This window comes from Pomacea canaliculata, linkage group LG11 (genome assembly GCF_003073045.1).
Source record: "Pomacea canaliculata isolate SZHN2017 linkage group LG11, ASM307304v1, whole genome shotgun sequence".
Taxonomy (NCBI): domain Eukaryota; kingdom Metazoa; phylum Mollusca; class Gastropoda; order Architaenioglossa; family Ampullariidae; genus Pomacea; species Pomacea canaliculata.
Genome location: NC_037600.1, coordinates 12,445,296 through 12,469,781, shown reverse-complemented (window position 1 = coordinate 12,469,781; position 24,486 = coordinate 12,445,296). Strand labels below are relative to the sequence as shown.

At 38.8% G+C, this 24,486-nt stretch overlaps 2 protein-coding genes across 4 annotated transcripts in view; one reads left to right on the top strand and one right to left on the bottom strand.

Annotated features, from left to right (window-relative positions):
- Positions 1-620: 620 nt before the first annotated feature.
- Positions 621-10,823, top strand: LOC112575753 (sulfhydryl oxidase 1-like). Its single transcript, XM_025257760.1, has 11 exons — positions 621-1,082; positions 1,197-1,297; positions 2,083-2,240; positions 2,421-2,511; positions 3,581-3,717; positions 5,375-5,568; positions 5,811-5,820; positions 6,003-6,132; positions 6,388-6,504; positions 6,860-6,995; positions 7,538-10,823. The coding sequence occupies exons 1-11, from the start codon at positions 812-814 to the stop codon at positions 8,005-8,007; spliced, it is 1,815 nt and encodes a 604-aa protein (XP_025113545.1). The 5' UTR covers positions 621-811; the 3' UTR covers positions 8,008-10,823.
- Positions 10,824-11,436: 613 nt separating this feature from the next.
- Positions 11,437-24,486, bottom strand: part of LOC112574958 (protein FAM102A-like) — a 36,908-nt gene continuing 23,858 nt past the window's right edge. For 2 of the 3 annotated variants that reach the window (XM_025256399.1, XM_025256398.1), the window contains exons 5-10: positions 20,559-20,731; positions 19,615-19,689; positions 18,987-19,152; positions 18,734-18,770; positions 18,214-18,325; positions 11,437-18,090 (exon numbers count right to left, since the gene is read on the bottom strand). In XM_025256399.1, the coding sequence (XP_025112184.1) occupies positions 18,038-18,090; positions 18,214-18,325; positions 18,734-18,770; positions 18,987-19,152; positions 19,615-19,689; positions 20,559-20,731 (616 nt within the window). In that variant the 3' untranslated portion in view covers positions 11,437-18,037. The remainder of the gene's footprint in view (positions 18,091-18,213; positions 18,326-18,733; positions 18,771-18,986; positions 19,153-19,614; positions 19,690-20,558; positions 20,732-24,486) is intronic. The other variant, XM_025256400.1, reaches the window with a different exon arrangement.

Below are 24,486 nucleotides of genomic sequence, written 5' to 3'. Positions count from 1 at the left end.
GACGTGAGGCCCTTCCCGCCATCTTGTCGACGATTGGCTGGCACGTTTTCTTTTTCTTTGTTGTTTGTTGTGTATTACACGTACATGCTAACTCGTTCAATTCGTGTGGTTTGGGATTAGGGGAGTTAGGTCCTTTTCTTTTCCAATTCTGACAGCAACAGGCTCACACCTGTACCTCACCGGATGTATGTACATATAGTATAGGATTGTCACTATATACATATATAGCATCAACACAAATTTGAAAGTCTCTTTCAACCCTATATTCTGGATACATCAACTACTACTAGTGTCACACACCAGAGACTGTTATTTAAAGTTTCTGCACGCACACAACCTGAACAAGATGATGAGAGATGGGCCCAAGAACAGAATACAGAGAACAATTAATACAGCCAAGTGTTAAATATACGATATCATTTATCAGAAATCAGTTAAGCAGAGATGTGCCATCCTAGATGATCGAACTTACAAAACAAAAGATAGGTCTCTTTGTATCAATCGTCCATCTGCAAAAGAAAAAGTGCCCAAGGCACTAAACAAACAAAAAAATAGTTGAGTCATCCGTACGAAACCATGGTTGTGTACATCAAGGAACAACAACTCTGCTCTCCTGTACATGCGTAACTCTTCAATGTCAGGAAACAAGGAAGGCTGCAAGCTGTCTGCACCATATGTCTTCTCTTACCGTTTAGACGGACGTGGATGTCCAAAATGAGTGTGTTTGTCTACTTGAAGAACTATTCTTGTCATTTGTGATGTAAAGGAACAGAAAGTTAATATATTGTGAGCTGAGGATAAGTGAAATAAAATGTGTCGCTTTCTGTTTTGGTTAGCTGTGTGTTTTGCAACCGGCTTACACAAAGGACGAGGAAGACAAGTTGGAGGCCGTACGTTGCTTGAGGAAAAGAAAGAAGGTTTATATTCAAATCTCGACGATGTGATTGTTTTAAATAAAAATAATTTCGTTGAACGTGTTTATGGAAAATCAAACGTGTGGGTGATAGAATTCTACAACAGTTGGTGTGGACACTGCATTCATTTTGCGCCAACATGGAAGAAGTTCGCCTCTGATATAAAGGGTGGGTATGAATGATTATGATCTCACCTGCTGAGCTATCTATTAGAATGATCAATTTTAAATAGTTTTATCACAAAGTGTCTTATTTACATTGTTTTTGATGAAATCTTTGAAGGATGGAGGAGAGTTGTCTCGGTGGGAGCCATTGATTGCTCTAGCGAAATGAACGTTGAAATTTGTCGAGACTATAATGTTCAAGCCTATCCATCAATAAAAGTAAGTGATCGTTGTTGGTATTCTGTGATAATAAGCACGATTCTTATATTCATTCCCCTATCAGTGACTGCCCTACCTCAGATTGAACCGTTTTAGACTAGAATCTACACAAAACATTATTTTTTTTAATGCTAGTTTTTGCTTTCCTCAGTCTCTCTTTAGTAATGACCCCAACCTTGTTATATTAGCTCACATGACAAGGACTTGTAGAAACACACTAGTGTTTGAAGCTTAAAGCCAAGATTGTTAAAATCATGATGATTATGAAGGAACTGTAGTCATGACAGGATCTATGCTCGTCTTATCAAAGATATTTAAATGTATTTTTGTCTTCCTCCCAGCTTGTTCCATTAAGATAGTGTTATAGTCCTTTGTTTTACATTTGGAACACAAAATAATAGTATTTAAAAGAAAACTAATAAGAAAAATAAGACAATTTAGACACCACAACTCATTCCATGTGCCATTCACTTGATAAACTCTACTGGCCATGATCTTGTATTAGCCTCAGGTGGTGGGGGGGTCACCCACTGTAACTGCTGTTGTTAGGAATGTGTCTGCGCGTGTGTGTGGAAGAGAGAATGTGTGAGAGAACTATTTCAACATGCATGTTTTTTATCTTGTATGTGTATATATTATTGCTAGTACAAGCACTATTTTGAATTGCCCTGGGATCAATAAAGTTGTATTTTAGTCAGATAGTGCTGCAGTTAAGCTTTCATATACTCCACATTTTCTTGCCATTTAAATGAGCATATCATCTGCTTTATTTGTATTTCTTAAAGCTTTTCCCCCCTTACACGACGAAGGAGCAAACTGACAAACACATGATTAAGAATGTTAACACTCAAAATGCAGAGGAACTTAGAGATGCTGTCCTAGACTACATCACAGATCCCAAACTGAAACCACCAAACACCTGGCCCAGACTTCAGCCACTGAAGTATGTTGAATATTTTACTGACAAAGTTTTTTTTATTGCTTTGATAAATTTTCTCCAGTGGATAAGTTAGCTCTGTGTGTGTGGGAGAGAGAGAAAGAGAGAGGGGAGGTGTGAGTGAGTAAAAGAGAGTGTTAGGAAGAGAAAGAAAAAACCTCCAAAGGAGTTATCATTTATTTACAGATCCATTGCAGACATATGGAATGAGGCACAGTCAGAGCACAAGTTTGTAGTTCTGGTGTTTGAAAATGAGCATTCCCTAGTTGGCAGGCAGGTGAGTTTATCCAGTATCTAGTTGACTGGAAACCATGGTGGCCATTGTACTATTATGTGTTATTAGCATCATATTGTGCACTTGTGTAAAATAAATCAAATAGAGTATGGCTCTTTTTTGCATGTTTTTCTTCAGTTACTGTTTTATGATCATAGATCACCTTAGTGTCTATAGATTTTTGGTAGTGGATATCCACACATTACACTAACAAAACTGAAGACAACAAAATACACAAAGCAAACATTTAGTCACAGACCAAACAAATATACAGATGTATTAACAATTATGAATAATACTACTATAATAACAATAATGGTGTGAGCTTTCATAGCACTGTATCCTAGCCAAAGCCAGCCAAAATTCCTGTAGCTCTGTAAAGTTAAGGGAATGCCAGGCTGAATGACATTCATAGATGAAGATGTCAGTGAGACAGATCTACAGTCAATGGACTGGAACAGAGTAGGTAAATAACCAAACAGGTAGATCAAAGCACCAGAACATTCAGCTGATCACAAAGCCAAAATTGCAGTACAATGTTGAAATGCATGACTGTTTGGTACTGATGTAAAGTCTATCCTAGGGATGACTTGTAAAAATGAGGAAAATCTTATGGTATTAGCCAGAGTGAATTAACAGCTATGAGAGAGTTGATATTAGCAGAGGATTAAATAAAAAGCCACAGGAAATTAGCAAAGTCAAATGCAGTGCGGATAATGTCAAAAAAAAGTGCAGCTCGGTACAGTAGGCACTACAAGCACAACAAATCCAAGAAAACGAAAATGCGGAGAGCTGGCCCCCTCAAGCCTGTCTAAGCTTGTTGACTCACGTAGATCCAGATTATAAATTGGAATAGGGGAAAGAAAATGATAAGTAAAGCAGAAAATCTAAATAGCTGCAGAGAAAAACACAAACACAGAAAAAAATGTTATGTTTGTTCTGTAAAAATTTCACTAGATTCTTTTTGTATGGGTCTGTTTCAGTATATGATGAAATCTTTTTTAATTCTTCAGAGCTATCAAACAAAAAGAAAGTGATAGATTGTAAATCCTGTATTTTCTTTACTCTGTAGGTTATTCTGGATCTGGTAGACTACCCAACTGTCCTTGTTCGCACAATGCTGAAGGAAGATGTAGAGAAATTTGGCATCATGATTTATCCATCACTTTATTCCATTAACAAAGACTCCTCCTTTCAACTCTTGGCAAGGTAAGAGATATAACCTATGATCATTTTTTCTCCAAAACATAGGCTGATAGCGATTTTTTAAAATTTCTCCAATGATTGTTGGCATTTGAATATACATACATTTAATACTAAAATTTTACTGAGGCAAGAACAGGCAGGCTTTCGGCATGGTAAATCATGCACAGACTATATCACTACACTGCGTATTATTATTGAACAGTCCATCGAGTGGCAGTCACCACTGTACATGACATTTGTGGATTTTGAGAAGGCTTTTGACAACTTAGACAGGCAAACCATCTGGAAGTTGATGTAGCACTACGGATTTCCACCAAAGTTCATTGACATCATTCAGCAGCTGTATGAGGACTTGACATGCCAGGTAATCCACAACAGGAAACTGACCGACCCCTTCGCAGTAAGGACTGGAGTGAGGCAAGTTTGTGTGATCTTGCCTGCAATCTTCCAGATTGTCATAGACTGGATCATGAGAAGAACAACCTCTAACAGCAACACGTGCGTTCAGTGGACCTTCGCCAGGCAACTTGAGGATCTCGACTTTGCGGATGACATCAGCCTGTTGTCCCACAAGCAACAACGCGCACAGACAAAGCTCACTCAGCTCTCAGAAGAAGCAGCGATGACTGGCCGGACCATCAACATCAAGAAGACAGAGTAATGCAGATCAACAACAAGCAAGAAGCCCCGCTCCAACTACATGGGGAATGTATTACAGAGTCTGACCGCTTCACCTACCTTGGCAGCATAGTCAGCAAAGATGGAGGAACAGATGAAGATGTAAGAAGCCAAATAAACAAAGCCAGGCTTGCATTCACATTCTGTGACCTGTCTGGAACTCCCAGGCTTTATCTCTACACACCAAGATATGCATTTTCAACGCAAACATAAAGTCAGTCGTCAAGAGATATCTGCACCACATCCTCAACATCAGATGGCCCAAGAAGATCTCCAATACAGACCTGTGGGAGAGAACCAACCAAAAACCTGCCAGCCAAGACATCAAGAAGCGGAAGTGGGGCTGGATCGGTCACACCCTGCGAAAGCCAACTGACAGTTTAACAAGACAAGCTCTGAACTGGAACCCACAGGGGCTGCGCAGGGTTGGGAAACCCAGACAGACATAGAGGAGATTGATCCACAACGAGTCAGAGGCAGCTGGCATGACATGGTCCCAGCTGGAAAGGGAAGTCCAGAACCAGATCAGATTTCATCGTGTAGTTGTGGCCCTATGCTCCACTGGGGGTGAAAAGGAAGAAGAGAGAATGCTAGAATTTTAGTACCATTTCAATATATGTTTATTTTCATTTAAATTTGTTAGCATCATTTCAAACTTCTCAAGTCTGGGATGGAAGAAGAATACAAGGATAGGATAAAAAGAAAAGGCTTGATTAGGGTCAGTTGAAATGTTTGCAGGTGTCGTGGTTATGTAACTCTGTGTGTGTGTGTCCATAATTGAAGCTGAGCTCATTTTCAGTTGATACAGAAAAGATGTTTGTCTTCACCAGCTACGTAATTAGAGATGCAAACCAAAAGGAAATTGACACTTTTATATTATCTGAGATATGCTCTGTGGCCTTTGATCACAGTTCATTACCACACTGTCCTATATAACATATAACACACTGTTCTGCAAAATAACATCTTATCATTTTTTCAGTGGCACTGGACAGGCAGACTCGGATCGGCATCGATTTGTGGACACCCTCTTGAACTTGGTTGGCCACATCAATCATGAAGGGAAGAAACTGAAAATAGTTCATGATGAAGACAAGCAAGTTAATGATGGGGTGGTTCACTTCCTGCAGGAAGATAATATGGCCATTTCCTTACCACAAACTTCTCATCTTTCAGGTCTGCTAATTTGTGATTTTGTAATTTGTGAGATATGTATGTAGAGATGATTATTATTTTCATGGTTTAAATCACGCTTCGTGTAACTTTTATGCCTAATTGTCCATTATTTTTTAGTAGTTTTTTTTGTGTTAACTCTTTACAGTTCAGATGAACATACATTGTCAAAACACTTAATGAAGTGAGAGACTTTTACTGTTTAGACCTGAGAGATAAATCACTTGTTGATATTTTACTGACAGAATTACTTTGGTCTTTACATTGAAATTATCACCACAGCAAACACAAATGTTTTTTTTTATTGCTTTGCTAAATTTTCTCCAGTAGATAAACTAGTTTTAGGTATGTATGGGATGTAGAGACATGGAAGATGTAAATTAACTTGTTTACATAATAACTTTCATTCATTCACCTGTTGTTCCCATGTCCTGCAGGTTGGGAGTTCATATGCTGGATCTTGAATCTGCCCTTCACTATAGTTTGCGACAGGAAGTGGCCATCTGTAAGACAATTGAAGGCCAGAAGCTTGATGCTTTGAGAAACTTTATCACCACTCTAGCCAAGGTAATAAACTTTTTACCTTCCAGGAACATTTCAACTTCTTTTATTTTTACGCCTTAGGAGTTTAAGATGACAATATGGCTAAAACAGCTTTTGTCAGACTCATAGGACCCTTAGTGTGGTAGATTGAGATAAGATGCAGCTTGTTGCTTGAAGGCTGATTTGGCTAGCTTAATACCTTGTGTGTGTGTGTTAACAGCTTTCTAACTTCAGCAGTACAGTTTTTCTTGTCAGTCTAATAAATATCTTATTTGCTAGTTCTTTCCAGGACGAAAAGAAGTTGTGGCATTTCTGTGGAAATTAGCTAATCATCTGGCAGAACTGAAAGAACCCTTGACTGGAGAGAGCTGGCTGGAGGCAGTGGAAAGCATTCAGGTGAAAAACAGTTATGAACTGATTGAACTGTAATACACCATTTTCCCGAAGTCTCTTGGTTTAGTTCATCCAGACTGTTAAACAAATCTTTGTTTGCGTTGTTTGACAAATGGCTCTTTCCAGCTGCCTGTTCACTAGAAGCTCTTCTATGATGTGCCAGTGGCATACAAAACTATAACACTTACTTTCTTGCACTGGTCCAAAAATGATGAATCATTTAAGGTTTACTCAAGTTTGTTTCAGAATCAAGTTTGGCATTCGTACTTTCAATCCTTTCTATTCTTGCAAATTTAATGTTTGTGTTGGTACCACATGCACAGTCTTTCCTTGATTTTGATTTGCACTGTGCTCGTAGGACAAGAATGCATTCCTGCCAAAACGAGTCTCCTGGGTAGAGTGCAAAGGTAGCCAACCTGGTTACCGTGGCTACCCATGCAGCATGTGGACACTTTTTCATGTTTTGACTGTGTCTGCCTATGACAACGCCAAAGGTAAGTCATTAGGTGCTGATACCCTGGCTGCTATATTCCTTTGACCAAGCTGTAGTGTTTTCAGATTTCCTTTCATTAAGGTTTGAGTCTGATCAAGTCTACAAGATAACAGCTTGCCCAGACCAGAAAGGTAGCAGTACTAGTCTTTAATTTTCCTCAGCTTGAGGGAAGCTTTAGGATGACGAGAACAATTGACCTTCTTCACCTGGGTCTTTTCCATGCAAAGCTCGATCAAGAGATAAATATATGAAGCCATTATATTTAGCAAAGGTTGGAAGTGTGAGAGAGAGAGAGGCCAAAAAATTACCTATGGTAACAATAGTATTGAAGCTAATGAAAGTGTGGATTTGTTACTGCAGGTCTTGCTGTCTTTTTACTTCTAGAAGCACATGAAATTTTTCTCTCAAAATCTGTATATGAGAGGACATTAGTATGCTGTCTTGTGAGGTGAGGTAAATTTTATAGTCTCTGTGAATATCAACTGTTTTATTTGAACACATGCTAAAGATTTCCAAATGATTTTTATTTTTAAATTATTTCAGCAGTAAATCCCCAGGAGGTACTTCTTTCCATAAGTGGATACATGAAACACTTCTTTGGATGTCAGGAGTGTTCTCAGAACTTTCTCAAAATGGCGGCAACAATTGAAGATGAGGTACACAAACCACGTGATGCAGTAATTTGGCTGTGGAATGCACACAACCGTGCAAACAAACGTCTTCACGGAGACGTTTCCGAGGATCCACAACATCCGAAGGTCCAGTTTCCACCAGCATCCGACTGTCCCGAATGCCATATGGTGATAACCCCAGATTCGGACCAATCTCCTAAGTGGAACACATCAGCAACGTTTTTCTTCTTGGTCAAGTTCTTCAGCAAAGATAGCATCATCCAGATTACTTCAGAAGAAGATACAGAGACACCTATGGCATCCCTCATCAAGAAATGGAAGCAGTATAGAAATGGATTGGTGGGAAAAAAAGCAAAAGGATGCAGATTTGAAACGAATTAAAATGCTCCTACTGAGAAAGCCAAACGAGCTTGATGGTTCATGGTGAAAAATTAAACGACAATGAGAAAAAGCATGACAGTAAGGGAGACAATGCTGATCCTCAGCAGGTAAAACATAAAAACCAAGATTTTCTAGTTAATCCCAGGTACAGTGACTTATCAGCCAAGTGGGGTTTCAGTCAGATTGACATTGGGGTGTGCATGGCATTCTACATCTGCTGTGCTGTAATTATTCTTTTCCTTTATTATCATTTTATAAGCCGGAAACGTTATCGATTGCCTTGCTCCAGCTGTCCGCCTGTTTGAGTGTTATTTGGTATAAGAAGGGATTCTTGTGGTAGAACTTTGTAAACTTTTGCCTCCATACAGCCACATAATTTCTTTCAAAGCATTTCATAGAATGTTTTTATCAACAGCTATAAAGTTTGAATGTTAATGTGGTCATGGAGTGCATAAGCAAGCAGTTAAATGAAAAATCTGCACATGAAAAGAAAGAATCTGGTTATTTTTGAGGGAAAAAGGGAGGCAAAATAGTCTTTATTAAGATTAAAACTTTTTTATTGCCTTGAGATTGACAGGGTTTTAATAAACTATTTCTAAGAATTGTTACCAAGCTTGTCAACAGATCTTCCATACTTTTTTCAGCTCTTCAATTAGTTTGTCATCTGTACTTTTATGTAAATTATAATTAAATGCTGTGATTTTTTTTATATCAATCTATATAACATACTTCGCACGAAGTATGCCCTGTCCAACATTCCTATAAACTGTGTTGTCAGATCTGTTGTTTTTTAAATTGCTCTGGTTGCTTTGATCTAAATGTCTTGAAACAGTGTGGAGAATGGAAGTATTTCAGTGGAGAGGAGTATGATGTATTTGTTTCACAGACATATGGCCAGTTGTCATTTCCAAAAATATACCGTACAAGTATGGTGAAGCCAGTTGTCGTCATACGCTTTCCCTTCAGTACTTTGCAATGTTACTTTGCTGTCCACTCAGCTTTTAAGCTGATGGGCCACAATTATGGTCTGTTTGTAAGCAATGTAAATGAGTTGCTATAATTATATGCAAATGGGCATATAGCATGCTAATGAATGGCTGCTTGAAGTTTTAATTCATTTTGATATGTCAGAGTCTCAAAAACAGACAGACATGCACAAGCTAGAGTTGTGAGTGTATTACTTTTTAATCCTGAGGCATGGGTATAGGCAGGGTGCTCTGTAGGACTCTGTGATGCGAATTTTTAATATTTAGCTATGTTTATTAGGAACACAAATGATCACAGTGTAAACGAAAGTTAGGATGTCTTCTTTATGTGTGACTGCATCAATTCAAAACACAATGTATTTTTGTAATTTTATTTGGTATTTTATGCAGTGATTGATATGCAGGTATTTAGGCCACCTACTCATTCCAGTTTGATCATGTTTAAAAGACAATAGGTGGAGGTCAGTCAGCTGGCGCTTGCTGGTGTAGGTAGACCTAATCTAATGCATAAAGGCTTATCTACTCAGTGTCAGTTAAACTTAGAAACATTTCAGATGTTAACTCTTAAAAGACACTTTGTTGCCCTCCATACAATGCTCCTGTTTATAATTTATAAAATAAAAATTGTGTACTTAACTGCACACAGCAATAAGTTAATATTGATTTCTGTTCTATCCTGCGTGCCAACCATTTTAAGCTAGTCTTACAGTTGTTAAATATACATACTTTAATTTTTGGTGCAGGAATTCAAAACTGTGCTGTACTTAAAAATTTAGGGTTCTCTGAGAGATAGGGTATGGGATAACAGTTTTAGACCTGCCCACACTTCGTTGAAATAATTATAGAAATGTAATAACAGGCATGGTGAACTTTTAAGTTTGATTATATATTAGTATTTCAAAATGTATTGGTGCTGGTACAAATTGATTGGAAGGGCTGAACATTCTAGGGTTTTTAGTTGAAAGGTAGCTTATTCATTAATTTTTGTTTGGTTTTTCTGTATCGATATATGGTTTGGATTTTGAGGTGTACCGCACATGCATAGATGAATGGTCATCTCTGTGTGGTTTGATATTAATTTATTTTGTTCATATTTAATACTCCTCTCTTGTTATACTTTTTTTTTGTTCTACAGGGTGGCAAGGGGAAGTGTTGATAACTTTATTAATTATTGATCAGTTTTAGTGGAACAAGTATGGACAGTAGAATAATAGAACTTGTTTGCAGGGTTAAAAATTTCACATAGGCGCCAACATTGTCCAGAGTTTTAGTGTGATAATGTGACTTTTCTCCTGTAGGGGTGGGCAAAATATGAAGAAAATTTTTGGCTCAGTTGAACCATCACATTCAGCATAGTCTGACTAACAGACCATCTCAGTTCCTGCTGTCAGTTGAGGATATTCCAGTGATTGCAGAAACTGTTGCCTATGTGGAATTAAAACTTGTTCCACTATAATCAATCAATAAGAAAGTTATTAACAGTTTTAAATGTGGAGTTTCTTTCCACCCTGTATATGAGAGCATGGTTCCTAGTCATTTTTTTAATAATTATACATTTCAAGCTATGCATTTTTCATAATACAGAGTACTGTTCTTGAACACAAGTGGATAGCTTGGTTTTCTGCATAGCTGCTTCATTCAGGTTTCATTACCTTTTAATGTTATGATTAGGGAAACTGTGTACATTAAAGAGAACTTTTTGTAAAAATTCTTACTCAAGAAGAAATTTGCTTTAGGACTTAAGTCATTTGAGAATTAGTGCAGAATGCTGAGGAAGATGGCGCAATAAGACTTTTTAACCATTAATGAAATAAAATGTCTCTATTGTTATGGGTTAGGCCGTTAGGGGTAAAAATGTGCTGATTGTTGTGTGTGAATTTAAATACATTCACATCTGGTTGGTAAATGCCTGTACAGTTGTACAGAATGCTTAAAATTTTGTTGACACTCATTCTTGCCATCCCACCTTCACCCCTCTAACTTTCTGTTAGTTTGAAAATTGATTTCATTGCTCTTCACCAGCACATTGAGGACTGTGCATCATAGGTTTAGATCACCCAAGGCAGAGCATGTGCCACCTGTTTACAGGCCTGGGGCTGTAGTTTTGAAGCTAGAGTAAGTCAGTTCCCCACAGCGAAATGTGGCAACTCAAAAGAGTAAGTGTCTTGTTTCTGAAGTTATAACGAGGTATCCAGACCCCACAGACTGCTTCATTTTTCTTTACTCGAGAACACTTTTGCCACCACTTTCTAACTACAGCTCCAGAGTAAAACAACATCAGCAGGGTTCTGTACACTGCTTATAAGTCTGGAAACCGACGCTTTTCCTTGAGTTTTCTATGTTATGCCTCAGGCACCAACTCACCCTTGCTTCATAACTACACCCTCTAGGGTGATTGTCCTTAATTGCTGGCTACTCACACAACACTATTATGTGCCATCACTCTTCCTCATTCTCTTTATTCTTTCGTCTTCTAAACGACTTTATGAGAACACCAAGATATATTAAGACTTCAATGTGAAAAGAAACATTAAAAAAATCAAAATGTTCTGACACTCAAGTGACCTTTGCACTTAAGTATTTATTTTATCCCAAGTGCTCTTAATCATGAGAAATGTATCTACCCAAAGTATTTAAAAATCAATATAAAACACAGCAATGTTACATGGTAGTACTTGAACACAAGTCACCAACACTAAACGGAGCTATTTGTACAAAATTTAGTCACAAAGGAAAGTGACTTTCTGAGAATGATACACCATTCAAAGACAATACCTCTAAAGTCTCTCAGTATCGCACAACATTTAAATATATGCTGAACCAAACAGTAGCAATAAAAATAAATTCTTCCACTTATGTTCGAGCTCGCTCAAATGCAAAAAATTACAGCACTCAATTGAAAACATTTGTTGAATATCTACACACCAAAACAAAACAAAAATAAAACACATAATTGGATACAACTCAAAGTAGCTAACTAGAAAATCCACTTTAACATCACCTAGGCCTTTTGTCTCTCTCTTACAAGGCTTATAGAAATTTTTAAGTCATATGGTGGTCAGATACTGACCATTTAAAATTTAAGAAGAAAAGCAGAAGTTGCAGTTTGATGGTCATAAGATAACCTGCCAGTTTAGCTCAAAATAAAATGCACAAGCTGTAACTGAAAGCCGATTTTACTGGTGACAGAATGGGGTTTATGCATCATGAAAACTACAACCATACTCTGTACATCATGAAAGGTGTCCCTCTTGGGCTATGCACACCATCACTATGTGGCCTTCAACTTTGCATTCTGGGTACACATCACACATTCAGTGCCTTATGTACACAAAGAACTCTGTCAACTTTACCAAACCAAATGCATCTCGGATGCATAAAGGCAAGGCTAGCTACACACCCGCACCTCACTGCAGGTATGCCATCCCTATTACCACAGATGTTTATCTTATCTAAGACTGCTTGCAGACTAACTTTCCCAGTTATCATTTTGAGTGAGGCCCCAAGCCAAGTGGGCTTGCTGATTCACAATCAACATGAAGAGCAAATGATGTAAGCTCTTGTGACGATGGAGGTACAAAAACACAATCTTTAGTCTGTTGTGATTTCAGGTTTTTAGCTTTAAGCCATGGGATGGGAAGGTCAATGACTTCTTGCCAAAAAGATAAAAATAAGTTGAAAGGTATCTAAGCAATGCAGTTATTGTAAGTCTGCAAATAAAATTATGAATTTCAATGTGGTTCCAAATACTGGCTGTCAAAGGGCTTACAACTCTGTGCAAGGGTAAGTGCTGGTCTTAGCAAACAGCCAACAGTCCAGTTTTCATATAAGTTCTATGCAGCTTTCCCCTGAAGGTAGCAAATTTTAAAAATGTACATTCTAAAATCGTTTCTTACAAGTGCCACACCTCTCTGACTGACTCAAGATATGTACAGATATCTTAAAACACGGACTGCATGTGGAAAAGATTATCTGCACTGCAGCTAAAAAGTACCTTACATAATTACAAATCGTCTGAAATTTCACAGAGGTTGGCTGAAACAATGCATAATGGTATTTACAAGGAAACACAGTTGCAAGTGTGGATGGTTTACAGCTGTGAACTTGTGCAAAGCTCTATTCTTTGGTAAGATTAAAAATTTAGTGGTTTTGAATAGGACTACAGAAGTTATCTTTTGCTTGCATAATTCCATGTTTTGTGTCTTAGTAATGGATGAAACGCTGGCTGTTTTCTGTATGAATTCCTCACCAGACTGAACAAGATGTCTTTACTTAGAGGTACCAACCACAACTGTGAAAGTTTTATCTAATATTGTACATGAAGTTAAACAAGACCTGTGAGTTTTCAAACCAAATCTTTTACAATAATTTACAATAGTGATAATGCCTTCCTGAATTTTCTTGTAGCATTTTCATTTCTCTCCTCTCTCCTATCTTTTGCATTTTTGTTTGCAGTTGCACTTTATAATGGTGGTGTTAAAACACAGAACATGCATGGAAAAATAGCAGAAAGCTGCGCACAATCAAGTTCAAGGCCATGAGTAAAACAGCAGTAAAAATGTAGCGTTTCTGTGAAAACACAAAAAAGCAATATGTATGCATATCATCACATTAACATGAGAGCTGAACCGCAAGCCTGGTGCTGTGACTGATTTGAAATGACTGCACCAAAACTCAAAGTGAAATTATATGACACCCAGAGAATAATTTCATTCCTCACAAGCTTTATTAATAATAAATTCAAGCAGGCAAAAGAAAATCTTTGTAAGTGACCATAAGTGTGGCTGGATTACATGAACAAAACTCTGATGCAGATCAGATCTAAAATATTTGTGTGTTCTTTCAAAAAAAACAAAAAATAATTGTGTGCATCTATGATGGGATAGGATACTTTCTCAATTTACAACACTGTCAAAAGTAGCTTTGCTTATCAGGTTTATGCCAAAATATCTTCTGCATTGTATTTCCTTTGGACCCACCATGATAACATCTTAGAACATTGACAATAAACATAATATGCTCTGGAACAACGTACAACCATAGCCCATGACCAAACCATAGATGACAGGAATACTTCAGTTAAATTTGGTGAAAATCAGACAAACTGTAAATTTGCACAAATTTCAACTGCCACCATTAAAAAAAATCTCTCTCTCACACACACATACATAGAGCCATACCCTGCTTCATTTATGATACTTCCTGACACTAAGAAATGATAATTGATGCTAACTTTTACGATGACGAGATATATGAAAAGTCAGTTATTTCTTACTGTGAGTTTCAAAATTGGAAATAAAGGGGATTTAGGGTGAGTTCTCCCTTTAAAAAAGTTGATATTTAGTGAGATGACTACAGCATTTCTGTAATCCAAGACGACTCAGCACAGGGCTCAAATCTGACACACCAGTAAATTTACCAGCAGGGCTTTGAACTGAACACATCCACTTTCATCCTGTGTTTCTGCTGCTCTGCAATATCTTCTGGCACACAATATCATAACATTTGTTTCTTCTAATATGTCATGTAAGTATTTTTTCCATTATCACTACCTAGGTCTGAATGACTAACTAACCAAAAAGTCGAAAGGGATTAGTGTTTTATGCCAAGCTCAGGCTATATTATGGCAAAGGCAGCCAGTCCTGTAAACAAATGCCACATACAGAGAAAGAACAGCGTGCCCAAGACAAGAGCTGAACCCAAGACAGCCAACTTTTACTGTATTGGTGACAGTTTCGTCACCGGACCTCCAACTCAAAAGTCCAAGTCATGGATTCTGTTGCATAGAACAAACAAAATTCACACAAAATACACAGCACAAGAGTAAGGATTATCAGACCCTCCATGCTGACCCAGCTCATTTACAGGGCAATCCCTTTCTAAAACACAAAATCACAAACAAAAGAAAAATGAAGAATCATCAATCTTCATATCTGCTTACAACAAATGTTTGTTTTTTTTGCTTGTTCAGGAATAGTTCATGCATGAATCTTGCTGCCTTGGAAAACAGTCATCTTAAACCACAAAAATCTAAGTTATTGTATTTTCCTGAAAATAAACAATCACCTAATGTAAAACACATAACCAACCATCTGCATTAGAATTTAAAAAAAATGCCTTTATAACAGTTCTTATATTCTGGTGAAAATAACAACAGTCATAGTTATTACTCAAGAGAACAATGACACATTTGCATCAAGCATAACAGAAATGGCTGCCTACAGGTAAGCAATGTGTAGGTCATTCTACGTTGTATGCACACTATAGGAGAGATTAGGAACTTTCAATGCCAGCATACAGCACAACCAGGTTTTGGATTTGCATATGTAGATGCTTTCCTTCACAAGAGGGACAAAAGCAGCATCCTGTTACAGTGTAACAATGCTGCTGATCTGAAAATCTGTACATGTAATGCAACTGCAAAAGCCACAAATTTGCAACGGATTCTGGCAAGAAACTGAACTAGCCTGTAACTCTTCAACTACTTCTGGCCTCCAGCCCTTTCTCCTCTATCCACAACTGCCTCATGATGGCCTGCTTCCAAGATATTCAAAGCAAAGCTGAAGAAGTGACGGGAAAGAGAGTTTGAATAGGAACTTTATTCTTACTGTGTTACCTATGGCAACATGATGCGTTGTGCTGCTAGCAAGATGTAAGATGGCACAGACTCTACATGCTATTACGGTAGTGGCAAGTTTCTGTTCCTGTTATCATCAGATTATCAGCACCTGCTGCAAAAGACTTGGTGAGGACTCCCTCTGCAGACGGCAAAAGGATGAACAGGGGTGGTTCGGCTAGCCTGGCAAGACCAAGAGATATCTGTATGTATGGACTGCAGCATAAGCGTCTTTACAGGAGGAACTGGACAGCCACCAATTACTATTACTGAGGTCACCAAAGTATTGAAACTATACAATGCCTTCCACAGGGCCAAGCAACCATAGGGTATATGGTGCATCCCTCTCTTTACAAATATAAAATGTGACAGGTGTTTCAGCCATCACACAACTCTATAATCATGCTCAAAGATAAAGAGCCATCAAGAAAAATAAGTGTGCAATTTATTAAGCAAGGCTTTATAAAACTTGCAGCTAGCTATGGAGTTTTGGAGGAAGAAAAATGGGGTGGACTAAACGCTAGGAGAACTGCAATGAGGTAAGAAAACAGACAGGATTCATCATTCAGCTAAATCACCACTGGCAAAGGAAAACTCAAATAACTATAAATATAATGATACAGCTAATGATCACACTGTATGTATGCAATAACGGTAAACAAACTCTAAATGCCACAGCAGTCTAGGCATCACACACAGCATCACTGGCAGAGAGAGAGGGGGAAAAAACAAAGGTCAAAACGATATGTGCAGGTCATCATGTCATGTGTTACCATAGGTCACAAATCTGTTTGACAACAAGAAGAATTTAGCACTCAGCAAGCACTGACCATACTTTAAGACAAAACACAATGCTGTAAACTGTTCTCACCTTCGCCAAAGGTCAAGGAATCTTCATAAATGTATTTCCCATGTTCGGAATTTTCAGTATAAAGTGTAATAGGTATGATCAACAAGAGTCAACAATTCTTGTATTTTAGTATTCAACATAATTCCACAAGCCATGGATCTTCAAGGTGATAAACAATATAGTTCATCTCTCATCAAAGATAAATAATTTTCATGATAATACACAATAATTTATCTATATCTGTGTCAAAGGTCATGATGTCACATCCATCAGGAACATCTCATGCAGTTAAACATAATCTTGAAAAATCTTGTTCATTTCCAATGAAGATGTGAATCTCTTGCACTTTTTTTCACCTCAAAATGCCCATACTGTAAAATTTATCTAAGTCTACAATAATATATATATCTTCTAGTCTTTCATATGATGATTCAAATAAATAAATATGTTCTGCTTCGACTACTATAGCCACTGACCAACTAATTACATACAACTGACAAGGGAGTTATTCCCCAAATATATGGTCCACTTACAGGCAATAAATCCTGCAAACGTCTGCTTCTATCATTGAAAAAAGTTTAATCTACTTTGCATCATCAATGATGGCTGATGTTGAGTACAATGATATTCCTTTACCAAAAGCACAAACACAGCAAGGCCGATACTTCACTACTTCCTGGTGTATAAAACTCTGCAAGCTGCACATTTTCAGCTATTACTGTATATGTTTGTTGACATTTCTGGCATGGAAGCAATTTTAACATTTCAGCAACTGTGCAACAAACAAAAGTATCCTAGTCAAGAAGAAAAAAACCCAGCAAACAGAGGAACATAGTGCATAAGATTGAACAATGACAATGACATCCCTGAAACTTCATGTAAAGAGGCAGCAAGATAGGTTAGTGGAATCTCTGAGCCATCTTTCAACCAAGTTTTTGATTCTTTTCTTACTGACATCCTCATGTAACTAACAGAACTATGCTTCACAGCAGTTCAAAATCAGACTGAATAATCCCAAACCCAGCTTACCTAACCTATTTAAATAAACATTTTATAAAGATTTCTAGAACAGTTATGTCTATTCTTTACATAAAAAGATAGTGGACAAATCAGAAAGCTATTATAATCTTAAGAATTAGCAAGATTCATGAAAACCTCTCTTCTGACAAAAATCGCCACCTATTTTGTGCAGAATGTTTCAGCAACGCTGTGTGGTCAAGACACAACAGGAACCATCATTTTACTAAGCTCAAATCGGGCATATCCAGGCAAGACAATGGTCATACTGTTCTTGTAACTTGTCACAGTTGAAAGTATCTGCAATCTAGGGGTTGTACAGATTTCACAAAAAGTCACCAGACAACACGTCAGAAGGAAAACAAAAACATCCTTCCTACAAAATCAGAGAGCATCTGTCTTGAAATCTTTCTCCTGATTAGTTTGCCGACTATGATGATCTGGCTGTGATGACGAAATGCAAGGGTCAATTTTGACAGTGACGTCGATCTGGAAAATAAATCAAAGAATGTTCCTCCACTTGACAGAACAAACTTTTGGAGTTGATGCAAACTGCCATCATCATCTCAATGCCATGGTACCATCCTTCTGAACTAAGAGTTGCAATCCAGATGCTGAAAAATCAAGAAATTTTTTCTTATAAAACAAAACAAATAATGGGGATATTTTAAAAATTCAGTTATTCCAAATAACAAGGCATGCACAGCTCAATGTAGATGATAAATTTCGGAACTCACTCTCCTCACTGTCGTTGGTGCCCAGATCTGTGCTCTCAATCAATTCCTGCACCAGGGCCTCAGCATCAACTCGAGTTGCTCCAAGACTCTCCTTGCCAGACTCCTCCAGTTTCTAAGGCCAAGTTAAAAAGAAGTAGGTGAATTATTAAACTTGAAGGCACATGTATGTGAAACCCTTGCTGGCAAAGCTTGCATGCAAGAATGTGTAGATACAAATATCACTTTAATTATTTATAACCCTAGTTGCTTACATCGGTATGTTCACCTCATGCATCAAGTACGGTTATAGATTTTTACAGTGAAATAGCCCTTTTTTAAACAGAAATGTCAAGCCTTTTGAAGATTTAACAAATCCTTTTATGATCTATTTATATATAACCTAAGAAATGGTTTCACAGTGTGATCTGATGACCACAGTTATTCAAGCCATTGATAGATCATGCACATTAATAATTTCCATTTTATATTATAATTCACAATTTAAATGGGATGAGGAGAGAAACAAGTGAAATAAGTATACCCTTCTCCTTTCTAATGTGCTGCCAAGACTTGGTGTCCTGAAACATTAAGAAAATAGACATAAGATTACAATTTATTGCAATGATGTAAAAGTTTGTGAATATAACATCTTTTTGTGTGTAGCACATACAAACATATGTATACACACACATCAGCACGATTCACATCCATGCACATATGCACCAACACACCACAAATAATGCATGAAGATACACACTGAAGAATACATGCACCTCACGTTAACCAGTTCTTACCGAATGTGTCCACTAGTTTCATTTGACACACTAGACTGACGACTGTGCGAGAGAGAGGCATACCCAGAGCCCCGCGACTGCTGACTTGTGTAGCTGGCGTTCCGTGAATGACCAAACTTCGAGTCATCATCAGCAGCAGCAGCAACATCCACATCCATCATAGCATCTATTTAAAAATTTTAAAAAAAGCATTAATCTCTATCTGCTGAAGTGAGAACATTCACTATTCTTTTTTAAAACAGAGCAGCTTTATATACATAGTATTAATCATTATAAATGCCTTCAATCCACAGTAAATAGATACAACTTGTTTTTACAGGTAATAATAATTCAGTGGCATAAAAAAAAAAAAAAAAAAGACAGAGAAGGGAAAAATGTGAACATTGTTCAACCCCTCCCTCCACCACTGTTAAGCATCTTACTACACCGCTGTTAAAGATTAGAAAATGGTTTAGTTAGTAAAAACAGTTATTGTAGACATTAATGGTGTCATGTGATTGATATATATATATAAGTGAATCACCATGGGCATCAGGCAACACTTACTCAACGACTCATACACATCCATTCAAATATACACACAAATAAAAACAGACTACACACACACAAGGGAGAAAACTTCTTATACTTGTGTATGAAGGTTGACAATGGTAACTCAGGGTTGCATCCCTTTCTCCAGGCTCACTTTCCGTCAGAATGTTCTCTGGAAGGGAACAGGTAAGGAAGGGTAGAGGCAACCAAAAGAAAACTTTGATAGGGAAAGAGGGGGAGGGGCGGTGAAGGAGTAAGTGTGAATTATTAACATGATGGCTCAGTTGAAGCGATTGGATAGGTTATTGAACATGCGTGGGAACAAACAAAAGTGTACGGGGTGCTTGGAGCAGTGACTTGGTATTAATGGCAATGAGTCTATGCACGCCCAAAATTTACTATTGTCATCATCTGAAAACTATAACTGACAAGTTTTTCCTAAAAGTAAAACCAAAACTCAAATGTTATTTTATTCTTATTACCATACATGACACCATTTGCACTATGTAGAATATAAAGAATATAAAGAGACCCAAACACAAATATTATTTTATTAGTATTAATACATTTTACTAGCAAACCTCAATTAGTATTATAAAGGAAGAAATGAAGATAATGAAGGCAAAAGTGCATTTTTTTCTTGATGAAAAATGGCTTTAAAACCACAATCAAGGCACGAAAGTATGAAACATGAGACCTAGACAGAAAATCATCAAAAGGTATTTGCAACACATCCACCAAACACCTGGAACCCACCCAAAGTCTACCTGTAGCCCACACTGCATTGAGCCCACCTGTGCACCCCACAATTGTCTGTCCCACTGTAAGCCTACCTGAACCCCTATCCCACCTGCCTGTCCCACCTGCAGCCTACTTGCACCCCTCTTTGCAGTCTCTATCTGGGGCCAGTCTAACTCACATTCCCACCGCAAACCTTCCTGTACCTTACCTGGTGTCCACCTGCAGCCCACCCCATCTGAAGCCTACCTAGAGCTACCCCACTTGAGACTTTTCCTGGAGCCAACACCACCTGCAGCCTACCTGGAGCTTGGCAGTCCAGCTTGCCCTTGCGCGTCAGGCTGCTGAAGCCGCTGCTGCTGTTGGAGGCCATGCTGCACTCGCTCCTGTCGTCACTGAGGGCTCTCTCCCCCCCTTCTGCCCCCAGTCCAGACACCATGGAGTCACTCTGCTGTGACAGTGAGAAGGATGAAGGCCTGCAAGAGAAACCAGCAGATCTATTTACTGACCATGGCTAGCCAAGTTCACATTCTGGACTGAGCTTTATAAATGTTTTATTTATATTTTGGATGGCAGCAAACTGATCTCTGTTATGTACGAATGTGTGTTTACAGGACTGTGTCCACACATGAACTAGTGGAAGGGAAGGGTGAAGGGTATGGTTGGCAAGGAGATGGTTGGCAAAATGATATGCAAATGCACATTTTCATTAATACTGAATCTGAAGGATTAATTAATACCTTGACCATCAGGCGCAACAAAAATTATAAATGATTATCACACACACAGGCACACATGCACAGAGAAAGAGAGAAGAAATATAGGACTACTACAACTTAGTATTTCTGAAACACTTTCTTTGAGTGAGAAAGGGAAATAGACTGGGAGGGAAGAGTCCCCTTTGACCATTCACTTCCCATTCATAAGTCTTCATTAAATTAACATGTTCAAACACTGCAGCATGAAGCCGCTTTAAAAAATTCTCGCTTTAAAAAATTCTCGGCAGCCAGTTGGAAATTGCCTGTGTTTTTTCCCCACCCCCTCTCTCTCCAACACACAAACCGAAAAAAGAGTGATTGAGTGTAGCAGAGACTAGAGAGGCCTCAGAGAATGGCAAAGCCTTCAAAACACACCCTTTTAATCAACATGTTGCCCAACTTAAGTCAGGGCAATGTCAGGGCCTTGCTAAGAGGCCTCAGCAAAGGTCATACCCTGGGTGTCTTGTGAACCCTTACTATTGTTCTCTTTATCCAGATGACTACAGCATTGAAGGCTAGTTACACCTCCCAACCTTTTCTCATGTCACACGCCTCAACTCTTCAAGCTACAGCATGTAGAGAGAGAGGGCAAACAAAGCAATGGAAAGAATTCATTTTTTTTAAAGCATAGCCAAGAGTGCATTTTTCAAATTTGTAGCCCCGACCCTCCCAGTCTCAGCTCGTGAGGTTGTGGTATCGCATGCACAATCACTCTACAGCCTAGCAGACAGCTAAGATGCTTAAATATGCGGTCTTTGGACTACCAAGGAGTTCCTCTGACCGATTTTCCCTGCAAGTCGGTCATATACGTACCTTTAGCATCATTAAGTCAGATATTTCACCTTGCCTATAAAACCTTTCAGAAATCCTTCCAAATACTGCCAAACATCATAAACAACAATACTAATAGGTAACAAATTATCTCTCCTTGTTCATTACTATGAACTGTTTGTCTGCAATCACAACTTTTAAATTAACAGACCTTCTTGGTAGGTTGTTTGTAAGTACAGAGGTCTGTATCTCGGATGTTCTTTAACCGGAGTAAAATATAGTCACTAGCTAAATGCTAAGACCTAGCTGTCAGTTCAACTGGGAAATATTTTAGCTGACTGCCATGTTGTTAGCCAAATAGCTCGTGGCTTGAAGTATACAGAGCACCTCTACAGTTTATAGCAAGCCGTTTCTGGATTTCTACACACAAGAAAACGCGTCTGATTAAAAAACAAAACCAAACAAGGAGCCGCACGGCAAAAATTCAACAACATCCTGTGTGCCATTATGTTTACTTTTGCACCACAACAAAATGAAATGGTACGGAGCCATCCAAAGAGACAGAGCCAGGAGAGATATAAAGAAAGAGATGGCAATAGTGCGGGAGAGAAAGGGAGGGATACAAATAAAAATAATATCTATTTATATAACTTACATTAATTGGTGTGTTGGTGTGAATTATCCTGCATCCCTGGAGAGTTTTGAGTCTTTACAGCCTTAAAAAGATGGAAAGGGGTTGCTCTGTAGGGAGTGTTATGATCCTATAAGAACTCTAGCCTTGGACATAATAACGGCTAAAGGCGGACAGAACTGCGGTGTAAAGTTATTAACAACCCACATGTACAGAAAGCTATGATCAGATATTCCCTCCCTGTCTGGCTTTGAAAACGGAACCGAAGGGAGAAAGACAGCTGATGTTTGGATTCATTAACCACACCTGTCTAGGGAAAATTATGATCTGGTACAAAAATCTGGACTTGAAAATGTTAACAAATACACAAACAGTTGCTGGGCTGGAATCGTCATGCCACGTGTCTACAGCACAGACTCCAGGGGGGATGCCACGCACAGGCCCCGTGGCGGTAAATAAATAGGGGTGGGGAGAGGGTGGCGTGAGCTGTAAACACAAAATTCCATGTCTGGCATGTTCATCTCAGCCCTTGGGAGCCGTGCTATCACCTAGATTCAGTATCCACATTTTATGTTAATATTCAGCATTCACATATATATCTGGTGAAAAATGTCCTCACATGACCAGTTCACGCAGGTGTCTTGCACAGGTTCAAGGGAGGGGTGGGACAGAACAAGACGTGCGCAGACAAATCAACGCATGCACACAGTGACCTGTGGTCACGTGGTCAAGCGTTTTGGGTAATGAGTGTGCATTTGAACCGTACATCACGTGATGTGTGGTTTGGTGTCAAGATCTGTTATTTTCCGAGAGATATTAAGAAAATATGAAGATTATGTAAAGTCTGGGTGAAACTCAGCTTATTGCTATGCTTGGGTAGTAGCCAATGGCTTGCATTTGTGTCTCCAGGGGACGGTGGTTTGTTGTCATCTCAACGGAACACATTAAATAAAGTTTTCACTCTTCGAAGTTAAGCGGACGGAAAAGGTCAGTTAAAAATGCAAGACACTCCATAAAACATTGAGCTGCAGAAAAGTTGGGGGTGGGTGAGTGCAGTTGGAGGGGAGGAGGGTAAGGACTGCAACAAGGAGGTAAAAAGAGACAAAACTTATTATGATTCTTTCTTTAACCACACGTGCATATGGGACTGAAGTATGTGCGTATGTTTGGCAGATTACCTGATGATAATACTGGAAAAAATATATATAACCCTTTCTCACACACACAAGCAGATACCGGCTGCTGTATGAGTCCGTTATGTGACGGCCCATTACCCAACACGACATCAGCAACAGCTCCCTGGGCTCTACTGACGTCATCCGGGGCCGCTGGTGGCCGGCGTCTGGTCCCCGAACTTCTATCCCACCCATCTCACGGATCGTAAAAGTCTCCATGACTTCAGGGTCAGAGATCAGTCTAGAGATCAGACAAGTGTGTGGTCTGGTCCCTTGTCGTGACAACGGCAACATCCGGGCTCTCCCGTGACGGTCCAATCTACGGGTGGGGGAGTGGGGAAGGGTAGCGGGTGGCGGACAAGGGTGGCACCGCCAGGACCGCGAGGCTGGAGACGTGCGCGTGCCGCTGCTGGTCCAGCGCCGATCTCCGATGGGTGGCTGCCGGAAACCCGGATGTGCGGAACGACGACACGACGTGAGGTGACGAACCCAGACGACGCCGACACAAGCGGCGACGAAGAACGAGCTGGTCACGACTTAATGGATTTGTAGGAATATGGACTGACGGCCTGCAGGCTGATTCTCTTCGGTCCTTTACTTGCAACTTATAGTTATGTGTGTGTGCGTGCGTGTGTATGTTGGGGGCGCGCACCACCATATCACGGATTCAATATACTTTATTACTACACAAACAATAATAGTAGTAATTGTACTAGTAAAAGCATCAAAAGCAATTCACATAGTAGCACAGAAATAATTTTTGTTCTAGAAGTAACATCGGCAATGGTAGCAGTAATTTTGCAGCAGTAGAATTAGTCCTTTTGTTGTAGTGGTAACAGTTGCAGTAATTTTAGTAGTAGCAGTAGTAGCAGAAGTATCAATTTTAATATTTGCTA